The 11846-nt window shown below is 42.8% G+C and overlaps 1 protein-coding gene across 1 annotated transcript; it reads right to left on the reverse strand.

The window, feature by feature from the left end:
• Positions 1-5431: 5431 nt before the first annotated feature.
• Positions 5432-8653, reverse strand: TLR8 (toll like receptor 8). The gene has a single exon (XM_008066103.2). The coding sequence runs from the start codon at positions 8651-8653 to the stop codon at positions 5549-5551; it is 3105 nt and encodes a 1034-aa protein (XP_008064294.1). The 3' UTR covers positions 5432-5548.
• Between the last annotated feature and the right edge of the window lie 3193 nt (positions 8654-11846).

Here is an 11846-nt window from a genome sequence, read left to right on the forward strand (position 1 = left end):
TTGCCCAGGCGAGTCTTGAACCCGCGGGCTCAGGCAATTCACTCACCTCAGCCTCCCAAGGTGCGGGATTACAGGCTGAGCCACCGAGCCCGGCCATATATTTGTTTTTTTTTACCACTACGTCCTCTGGCCTGGAAGAAGAATGGATGAGGACCTGGCTCCACAAAGCTAGAGAAATAGGCCTCTCAGATGTTGCTGGAAATCTGTCGAACATCTCAGAGAACTGCTAGAGTTTCTTTGCACTGAAATCTACCTTAATTTGAGAACTCCAGCTGAACCAAGCACTTCCCACCGTCCTCAGCAAAGGACATATAAACTAGAGGAAAAGGTAGAGGCTTTTCATGGAGGAGAGATCCGTCAGAATCAAGTTGTATCAGCTACCTGGGGAGTCAGACCCCGAGAGATCCTCCTCCAACCTCCCTGATCCTTTTCCTGCCAAGTGGAGACTCTCACAGAGGAAATCTCCATTCTTTTTTATTTTTTACATTTTTTTTTCCTGACCTCAAGTGATCCTCCCACCTCGAACTCCCAAAGCACTGGGAATACAGATGTGAACCACCACGCCCAGTCTCCCTGCCTCCTATTGAATAACACTCCATGTCCCCATCATTACTTACTTGGTGAATTGCATCAAACTAAGGCTTATCTCAATGATCAACCAATGCTTCCCCATGGGGTTTCTCACGCTTCATTCCGTGAGCCTCTGCCAGTCGGTAACAGTTGATGAAATGTTGCATTGGGCAGTTAGTATTATAAAAGCAACACCTATGCTAAATAGGTTTTTCTAGCTCTTTCTTCCCTTATGTAATAGATGTCACAGTTCCAGAAGGGCTCTAGACTGTTACTTCTCACTTATTCTTACAGCATACTGAATTGGCAGGCCAAATCTGTGCCAAATTGTTCCCTTCTATTAATTCCCCAAGAAGGAACCCCAAGATGGACTCTGAGCATGATCTATTTTATCTTGGAAAAGCACAACATTCGACCTTCCTTGACTTGAATTTTTCAAATCTTTATGCCAAGACTGTTGGTGAGAGTATATATTTGAGCAACCACTTCACAGGACGATTTGGCAGTATCTATAAACATTTAAAATGCATAAGCCATGGCTGGGCATGGTGGCTCACGCCTGTAATCTCAGCACTTTGGGAGGCGGAGACGAGAGGATTGTTTGAACCCAGGAGTTCGAGAGCAGCCAGGGCAATATAGCAAGACCTTGTCTCTACAATAAATCAAAAAATTAGCTGGGCATGGTGGCATGTACCTGTAGTCTCAGCTACTTGGGAGGCCGAGGCAGAAAGACTGCCTGAGCCCAGGAGGTCAAGGTTTCGGTGACCATGATTGTGCCACTGCACTTCGATCAGTGCAACAGAGTGAGACCCTCACTCAAAAAAAAAAAAGCAGCATAAGCCCTTTGACCCAGTAATTTCACTTCTAGACCAGGACTTCTTAAACCATCTGCAGCAGAAAATCAGATTTTAAAAATTTCCAACCTGTCATGAATCATAAGTTGTGGATGTCATGGCTATCTCAAATCAATATAAAACTCTCAGTTTCTGTATTTATCTTATCACAAACCAGTAACATCCAGCTCGCAGATCAGCACTGGTCTTCAGATTACTCTTTGATTATCACTGTGCTAAACTTATTTTATTTTATTCTATTCTATAAGTTTACATGCATATGAACACAAAGACATAAGTATTATAGAATTATTTGTAACTGCAAAAGTTTGGAAGAATCTAAAAGTTCAGTAATGTAAGACTAATAAAATGCCTCATGGTGCAGTCATATGAAAAGTGCTGTGCTGCCATAAAAAAGAAAAAATATGCACTCTGGTAAATATTAAGTGAAGGCTGGGCACTGTCGCTCACACCTATAATACCAGCACTTTGGGAGGCCCAGGTGAGAGGACTGCCTGAGCCCACGGGTTCGAGACCAACCTGGACAACTTGGCGAGACCTCATCTCTACAATAAAATTTAAAAATTAGCCAGGCGTGGTGGTGCGTGCCTGTAGCTACAGTTACTTGAAAGGCTGAGGCAGAAGGATCGCCTGAGCCCAGCCAGTTGAGGCTGCAGTAGCCATGAGCATGCCACTGCACTCCAGCCTGGGCGACAGAGTGAGACTATGGCTCAAAAAAAAAAAAAAAAAAAGAATTAAAGTGAAAAAGAGCAAAATGTAAAGCAGTGTTATAAAGTTTGCTCTCTTATAGTTAAAGAGCAATTAAAGGCTTACATGTGCACTGGAAACTTGTAGAAGTTGTTGTGGCAGGGACTGCTGTCTACCAAATCTGTTCTCTCTTTCCTCCATAGTTATAATAGACTTCACTGGGCATACTTCCCAGCATGCCTTGCAGTTAGGTGGGGTTATTTTGGTCCTCACCAATGGAGGGTGAACAGACATTGGGTGCCACTGTTGAGTCTGGACTTTGAGACACTGGACTGTGTACTTTTCCTTATTCTTTGTCCTCTTGCCTCCAGTTGGAACCCAGCCGTCGTGGTAACCCAGTGTGGACCATGCAGCTAATGTCAATTCCCTAGGAGACAGCAGAGTAACAAGAGAATGGAGCAAAGGATCTTCAACAGCCATGTAGGCAGAACTACCCGGCCAATCTAAACTGTCTTCAGGCCGGGCTCGGTGGCTCAGCCTGTAATCCCAGAAATTTGGGAGGCCGGGGCGAGTGGATGGCCTGAGCCTGAGGGTTTGAGACCCGCCTGGGCAACTTGGCGAGATCTTGTCTCTACAATAAATCAAAAATTAGCTGGGAGTGGTATTGCACGCCTGTAGTTCCGGCTACTTGGAAGGCTGAGGCGGAAGGATCGCCAGGGCCCAGCAGGTCAAGGCTGCGGTGGCCGGGAGCGGCCACTGCACTCCAGTCTGGGCGACAGAGTGAGACTCCAACCCAAAAAAAAAAAAGAAAAGAAAGCCTAACCCCAATGTGATAGTCTTAGGAGGTGGGTCTTTGGGAGGTGATGAGGTCATGAGAGTGGAGCCCTCATGAATGGAATTAGTGACTTTATGAAAGAGACCCTAAAGAGCATTTTCCCCCTCTATCCACCATGTGAGGATAAGAAGTCAGCAACCTGCAGCACAGTAGAGAACCCTCTCCAGAACTAAACCATGCTGACACCCTGATCTGAGACTTCCAGCCTCCAGAACTGTGAGCAAAAATTCTGTTGTTTACCCTGTCTGTAGTACTTTGTTATAGCAACCCAAACAAACTAAGGAGAAAAGATGAACTGCAACTTCCCACCACTCTTTTTAGGGTGTCCTTTCAAGGAATGGTCTTGCTTTTAGGTATTTGTCCCTATGCTCCAACAAGCACAAACATAAATATATTCCTATAAACTCATCATGGTCACAAAGCACGATGCAATGTGACAAAACTAAATTGCCCTCGGCAAGCTTGCACTGATTTCCACATTGTCCATGTTAAATAACACTATGACACACCATTTTGGTCAGTTCCTTAAGAACACATACTTAAATATAACTCATCCTGCAAGATTAACTTAAAAGCTTTACTTCAGGCCGGGCTCAGTGGCTCAGCCTGTAATCCCGCACTTTGGGAGGCCGAGGTGAGTGGATTACCTGAGCCCGCGGGTTCGAGACCCGCCTGGGCAACTTGGCGAGACCTCATCTCCACAATAAATCAAAATTAGCCAGGCGTGGTAGCGCGCACCTGTAGTTCCAGCTACTTGGAAGGCTGAGGTGGAAGGATCGCCGGAGCCCAGCAGGTAGAGGCTGTGGTGGCGGAGCGTGCCACTGCCCTCCAGTCTGGGCGACAGTGAGACTTCAACTCCAAAAAAAAAGCCGGGTTCGGTGGCTCAGCCTGTAATCCTGTGCTTTTGGGAGGCTGAGGTGAGTGGATTGCCTGAGCCCGCGGGTTCAAGACACGCCTGGGCAGCGAGACCTCATCTCTACAATAAATCAAAAAATCAGCCGGGCGTGGTAGCACATGCCTGTAATTCTGGCTACTCAGAAGGCTGAGGTGGAAGGATTGCCGGAGCCCAGCAGGTCGAGGCTGCGGGGGCCAGGAGAGGCCACTGCACTCCAGTTCGGGTGACAGAGTGAGACTCCAACTCAAAAAAAAAAAAAAAGCTTTACTTCAGAAAGAATGGTGCATTGGAGGTTTTTGTTGTTTTCATTCTGAAGGGAATTTATTTTCTTATGCTTGGATAATTTCTAGTAATTCTTAGGTAAATTCCATAAGATGCCCCAATTCATACCTATACTGGATAGAGTATGCTATAGACAGGAATCAAGGAACCAGTAGAAGTGGGAAGAGATAGCCTGTTGTTTTATTTGGTGAAATTGAATACAGGCTGCCAACAACTAGGCATTCTAACTTTATGCCTTTAGAGTAGAAGATCAAGATAGCGTTAATTTCTCTATTAATAATTATCTTAATGTAAGAGCTTCATGAAAACTGCTTCCTCTTTGATTTCTACCAAATATATATATTTTTAATTCTCAAAAAACACAGTGTAGATGGAAATTTCTTTTTATCACAGGTCTATTTCTCTACCACATGTTCATCATAAACTCACAGTATGAAACGAAGCATTTTTATTTATTCATTTCAAGATTTACAGTAATGGCAATTAACAAATACTCCTAAAGCTTCTTATTGAGCTGCATACTCTTTTTAAAAATGGTTAAAAAGTAAAAGACCTTAAAAACTATCAATCTTAGCCTTTAAATGGTATCTAAACCTTAGAAATCCAATGTTATAGATAATATTTATAAAAGAGATTTTTAAAAACGACTAATGCAGCCACAACATAATAGAACCACGTAGCCATAGATATATGATAAATCTAAACAACAGCTTAATATCAGAGCCATTAGTCACAATAGCAAAAGTTCTTAGACATTGAAAAGAAGGTGTATTAAGCCACCTGCTAAGATGGCACACAATGATCTCTGTCTCCTGATATTCACAATCTATGATTAAGATGGCAGATCGTCCCCAGGTTGCAGGCCAGAAAAAACAGTTGATGATCATCTGGGGAGACCACAGTTCACCATCTTGGTCTTCAGCTGTTTTCTCTGGACTGAGGTGGTCACTCCCACGGAGCTGGCAGGACCTGTGGTTTACTTCTAACAAATAGAATATGGCCAAATAATGGGATATAACTTCCCAGATTAGACTGCCAAAGATTATGACTTCATCTTGCTGGCCACCTCTCTCTATTACTGCCTCTGATGAAGCAAGCTGCCTTGTGGGAGAGAGCTACATGGCAGGGAACTGAGAGCAGCCAGCCTTTGGTCAATAGCCCAGGAGAAACAATTCTGAAAACAACCACCTGAGTGTGAGCTTGGACATGGACCTTAACCCACATTGCAGCCTCTGAGAGACCCTGAGCAGAAGACTCAGTTATGCTGTTTCTGGACTCCTGACCCACAACAACTGTGAGCTGGCAAACATGTGTTGTTTTAAGCCACTACGTTTTGGTCTAATTTGTTATACAGCTATAGATAACTAACACAGAAATGTCATTCCACCGCATTTTTATCAAGGTGTGGAAGCATGACTTAAAGAGTTAGCATTGCTTAATGGAATCAACATACAGATTGTTATACCGTGAGTCATTTTCCGTCAAGACTACATTTTTCAGACTTTGCCAGAACAAGCCTTCTGCCTTGGGGTTGTCAGGCCACTGGAGGATGGAGCTCTTACAGATTCGCTGCCGCAGCCTCAAATACTGAGAGTGCTGTAACACCGGCTCCAGCAGGATAAATATAATCACATCCATGTTCTCATCCATTAGCCTCTGCAAGGCCAAGTAGAAAGCTGTTTTAAAGTTCCAGTTTTTGGCATAGTTTTTGGTTAAAACGAATATCGTTTTCTTGCTCTGGTTGATGCTCTGCATGAGGTTATCAACGATGGGCAATCCGGGGTCCCAATCTCTCTCCTCTAAACAAAGGAGAACATTTTTTTCTTGACTCTCTTCAAGGTGGTAGCGCAGCTCGTTCATCACCCAGTCGGTGACAGAGTCGTCTTTGGTATCATAAGAAATGTAAGCATCATAGAAAGTTTGAGATGTGGAAAGTGACTTGTAGCCTTTTACCTTAGCTAAACACATGTGATAGATAAACCAAACATCCCAATAAAACAGATGGTGAGCCAAGGCGGCCAACATAACCGTGGTGGTAATCAAGAATGAGAAGAAAAATAATACCACTGCAATGGTATCCGAAACACAAGTCATTAGTTCCAGAGTCACAATACTCTTTCCGCTTTGATAGCCGGGACTGGCGCAGATGACGTCTATCAACCTAGGAATTGTGATGTTCAGGTGTTCATCCATCCATCTTCGAAAATCTCCAATGTCACAGGTACAGTCAAAAGGGTTGCCATGTAGCTCCAAAAGAGCTAAGTTGTTGGCGGTCTTAGGTTCAAGTGTGGATCTGTTGATCATCTTTAGGTGGTTGGAACTTAAATCGAGGTGTACCAGACTGCTGACTTGGGAAAGAAAGCCGGAGGGCAGGTGGAAAATCCTGTTTTTACTCAGCAGTAGAGTCTGAAGGGAAGATGTAAAGGTCAACAGGTTACTCGTTAAGTAGAATAGCTTGTTTCCACTTAAGTCAAGCAAACGGAGATGAGGAATGTGCTGAAGTAATGTCCAGTTAAAGAAGTTTAGCATATTATCATTTATACGTAGTTCAGTGAGACGCTGCGGCAAATTAAAGAACACTTCATTGGGAATATGCTTAAGTTTATTCAAGGATATATCAAGCTGTGTGAGATTCGAGAGATCTCTAAAAATAGAAATGTACCTGTTATCCTCATCATTCCACAAAGCATCAAGGCGGTTTCCACTGAAAACTAATTCTTTCAGAGACTTGCTTTTCAGATTATATGTGTCTGTTAAAGTATAAATGTTGTTGTGGCTCAAGTTTAAAACTTTTAGCTGTGTTAAGTTTTGAATAAATTCTAGATGATGTGTTACTCCTGCTACTTTAAAATAGTGTGAATTATAGCTGAGATCCAGAACTTCTAATTTGGACAATTCACTGAAAGCGCTAACATTATCAAAGTCTAGCCTATTGTTTGTCAAGTCCAAATATTTGATGTGAGGCACGCCTAAAAACTCAACCCCACGTAACACTTGAGCGTTGCTATTTGAAGACAGATTTAAGCAGGCAATGTCATGAAAACCTTCAAATTGCTTTTGCCCAATGAAGAAAATACTGTTCAAGCTCAAATCTAAGGCTTTGCCATAAGCGGTACATTGTGGCTTTATTAAAGGATGGGTTTGATGATAAAAATTCGAATGTGGGTCATACTCTGTATCTGCGGAGCGTGGTTTAATGATGTGACTTCGGACAGAGGAACCGTGTGCATCATTCTGCTGGGTATTATATACCGAGGGTGATATTCTGTTGTCTGACAAGCAAATAACTTTCAGTTTGGAGAAATTTTGGAAAAGAGTAGAATCAATTTGTTGAATAAAATTAATGCCCAAGTTGATAGTCGATAAGTTCGGAAGCTTCATTAGGGGCTGGAAATCTTCTTCTCTAAGCTTCTGGAACACGAAACCTTTTAAATGCAATGCCTGGAGAGAGGAAAGTTTAGAGAAATTTTTGGAAATATTAATATATTGTGGATAGGCTCCCTTTACATAGTTAAAAGATAAGTCAAGTACTTGTAGATGGGGCAACTTCGTTAAAAATGCCCCAGTGGCTATTTCGTGCACTAAATAGTTGAATTCAAGATGCAGCACCTTCAGATGGGGCATGTTTTTAAACCAGATTTCGGGAATCTCCCGGAGGGAAGTGCTTGAGAGGTTTAGATATTGAAGTTGGGACAGCTTTTGAAAAGCAAGAGGGTGTATGAAAATTGAGGCATCTCCATCACAAGGCTTGCATGGAAACGGTGCATTGTAACACCTTGGACAATTACCGCTTAAGTCTAGTAACACTAAATTTGGCAATCCCTCGAAGTCTTCTTGATTGATGTTTTTGATGTGAGTGTTGCTCAGAAAAAGTTTGCGAAGGGAGCTTGGCAGTTTGGGTGGCACGTGAAGAATAGGATTAAAAGATAGTGACAGCACCTTTAAATTCATCAGCTTTTCAAATGTCCCATTTTCTATGTCAAACGTTTTATTACAAACTTTGTTGAAATAGCAGTTCCAGCCCAAATAGAGACTTTCCAAGTTTGTAAGTCCCAAAGTGTCACTTTTAGTTATGAAATTGATATTGTTTTGAATTAGACTAAGTGCTCTCAAAGACTCTGGCAAGCCAGCGGGTATTTTGGATAACTGGTTGTCTTCAAGCAGTAACTCCCTTAGGTTTTTTAGGTTGAGGAGTGCCCCGTCTGCAATATTCATACCAGGATTTTCGTTCTGGTGTTGTACATTGGGATTGTGGTTTAGATTTATTTTAGTGAGATTTTGCAGCCCTTGAAATGATTCATTCGTTATGTTTGTGATGAAATTTTCAGACAAGTCCAGTTCTGTCACGTATTTGCCCACTGTTTGGGGAACTTCCTGCAGCCGACGATTATTACATTCTGCAATAACAGAGTTATTTTTCTTTTTCTCATCGCAAGGATAGTTTCTAGAATAATTTACTACAGTGAGGAACTCACAGGAACCATAGATTATCAGGAAAAGGCAGATCAGAATTGAAGACCAAAGAGACATATTTTCCTAAGGAAAATAAAAAATAGAAACACATTATTAGAGTAACAGTATTTGCCAGGTATTCCATAATGAAATTGACAGTGTTGAAGTCTCTCATTTTTAAAATAATTAATTAATTAATTAATTTTTTTTTTTTTTTTTGAGTTGGAGTCTCACTCTGTCGCCCAGACTGGAGTGCAGTGGCCACTCCCGGCCACTGCAGCCTCGACCTGCTGGTCTCCAGCGATCCTTCTACCTCAGCCTTCCAAGTAGCTGGAACTACAGGCTCGCTACCATGCCCGGCTAATTTTTTGATTTATTGTAGAGATGAGGTCTCGCCAAGTTGCCCAGGCGGGTCTCGAACCCGTGGGCTCAGGCAATCCACTCACCTCAGCCTCCCAAAGGCGCGGGATTACAGGCTGAGCCACCGAACCCGGTGGATTTTACTTTTTTACCGTGTTCAGCTTCATGGTGCTAATAGAAGATGAAGAAGAAGCTATCTGAGGTTATGATGATGAGAAGACCTGGGAAGCTTTTGCAGAGGGCATTAGTCAATAGGTCTAAGCGGGACCACAGCTATGGTTTATCCCAGGTCTATGGCATAGCAAGAGAGCATCAACCTATTGGCATAACTCTTCTATTTATTTATTTATTTATTTTATTTTTAATTTTTTGAGTTGGAGTCTCACTCTGTCACCCAGACTGGAGTGCAGTGGCCGCTCCCGGCCACCGCAGCCTCGACCTGCTGGGCTCCAGCGATGCTTCCGTCTCAGCCTTCCAAGTAGCTGGAACTACAGGCACGCGCTACCATGCCCGGCTAATTTTTGATTTATTGTGGAGATGAGGTCTCGCCAAGTTGCCCAGGCGGGTCTCAAACCCGCAGGCTCAGGCAATCCACTCACCTCAGTCTCCCAAAGGCGTGGAATTACAGGCTGAGCCACCGAGCCTGGCTCTATTTATTTATTTAAAGATGTGGGGTACAATTCAAATTTAGGTATACAGGTGGTCGTCCTACAGGTAAAGTTTGAACCTCCCTTTCGTCGCCATTTCTCCTGGTTTGAGATCAGGTACTTTTACTGATGCTATGTGCCCCACCTCCCTCCCACTACTGCCAATTCCTTTCTTATTGTATTATAGTAAATGTTCAGGGTCCACTTATGAGTGAGAACATGTGGTACTCAGTTCTCTGTTTCTGTGATTGTTCTCAAAGAAACTTTGGCTAGCTCCCAAGGAGCGTTCAGATCCAACTTCTAATATGGTATCATCCAAAAGTCATCTCTACCTTATCTATACAACCATATCTCTTACTGCTATTTCCTACATTGTGTCTATACCTCTATGACAATATATCTCATGTTCTCTTTTTCTCCTTACAAAACTAGAATGTGGGCATCCTATGCTGATAATAATAACAAAGTGTCAGGAGTTGTGCTAAGTGCTTCCTAAACATTTCCCCACCCACGTTAACGCTCACAAGAACACAACACAGTAGGGTCTGTTATCATTCATATATTGCAGATGAAAAAATAGACTTAAGTAACCTTCATAAGGATGGAACCATTGGAACATGAGCCAATTTGATTCCAAAATCATACTTTTAACCACTAGCTATCATGCTACACAATATCCTTTTGAAACCCTCATGCCAGAACAGTGCCTCAAATGTAGAAAGCGCTCAAAATGTGTTTGTGGAATGAGTACTACTCATGTGTCCTTTATCATACAAACATTTGCTGCATTAATATCTATTTGCTACTTTTTTTTTTTTTTTTTTGAGTTGGAGTCTCACTGTTGCCCAGACTGGAGTGCAGGGGCCGCTCCTGGCCACCGCAGCCTCGACCTGCTGGGCTCCGGCGATCCTTCCGCCTCAGCCTTCCTAGTAGCCAGAATTACAGGCTCGTGCTACCACGCCCGGCTGATTTTTTTGATTTTTATTGTAGAGATGAGGTCTCGCCTGCCCAGGCGGGTCTCGCACCCGCGGGCTCAGGCAATCCACTCACCTCAGCCTCCCAAAGGCGCGAGATTACAGGTTCAGCCACCGAGCCCGGTTATTTGCTACTTTTGAAACTTCTATAGGGCAGACACGGTGCTTTATATTTTTATGCATCCTCTGTAATACAGTAGAGTGCCTCACTATCTGTGCGTGTTTCTGAAGAAATCGAGGAATGTATTACTTTTGCTAATCACACAATGTAATACAGATTAATGTGATCAGTTTGATCAAGGGTTGTGATTAAGAGAACTCTCAAAATCTTATTACACTAGATATCAAGACCAATCTTCACAAAACTAGATTTTTCAGAGCCCAACTCATGTCACTATGGTGAGTTAAACCAGATAAGTGCCTTCTTTTTGAATTCTCCTAAAATGCAGGGCTGGTGAACTAACGCCCTTATATGTCATACCCTTACTATGTTATAACAGATTTTATGCTGGGCACACCTATAATCCCAACACTTTAGAAGACCGAGGCAGAAAAGTTGCTTGAAGCCAGGAGTTTGAGATTATCCTGAGCAATGTAAAGAAACCCCATCTCTTAAAAAAATGACAAAATTAGCAGGATGTGGTGGTGCTCACCTGTAGTTCCAGCTACTCGGGAGGCTGAGATGGGAGGATTGCATGAGCCCAGGAGCTGGGCTGCAGTGAGCTATGATCATGCCCTCGCAATCCAGCTTGGGTGACAGATTGAGACCCTGTCTCTAGGGAAAAAAAAAAACAATAAAAATGAGAGATTTTTACATGGATTATTCTGAGAATCTACAATTACTGCCCATTTGTAACAACCAAGGGAAAGCCAGCTCCTTATGAGATGAAACTGAAATGCAGCAGAACTTTCAAGCATTTGCATTTGCTTTTCGTTGTTTCCAAATACAGAACCCCCAAGGTGTTGTGGCTTCATATTTACCTTGTACTAAAAGAAAGCCCTGCTTTACCTGGCAACATTTTAAGATGGCCTCCATGAATTTCATCTCCCAGTATTACATCTGTGATGATGTTACATTATATGACATATGGGAGATTGTCTGAATGGGCCTGATCTAATCATACGAGCCTTTAAAAGCAGAGAGCACTCCACAATCCCCCCACTGGGAATATATCCTGAAGAACTCAAATCACTCTATAAAAAAGATACCTGCACACGTATGTTTATCGCAGCATTGTTCACAATAGCAAGAACATGGAAGCAACCATGCTGCCCATCAAAAGAGGACGA

The sequence above is a fragment of the Carlito syrichta genome, unplaced genomic scaffold (assembly GCF_000164805.1).
Source record: "Carlito syrichta isolate Samal-C Ts95f unplaced genomic scaffold, Tarsius_syrichta-2.0.1 Scaffold308844, whole genome shotgun sequence".
Lineage (NCBI taxonomy): Eukaryota > Metazoa > Chordata > Mammalia > Primates > Tarsiidae > Carlito > Carlito syrichta.

Excerpts from the sequence above, each read along its gene's own strand:
- TLR8 (XM_008066103.2), bottom strand. The coding sequence starts at position 8,653 with ATGTCTCTTTGGTCTTCAATTCTGATCTGCCTTTTCCTGATAATCTAT.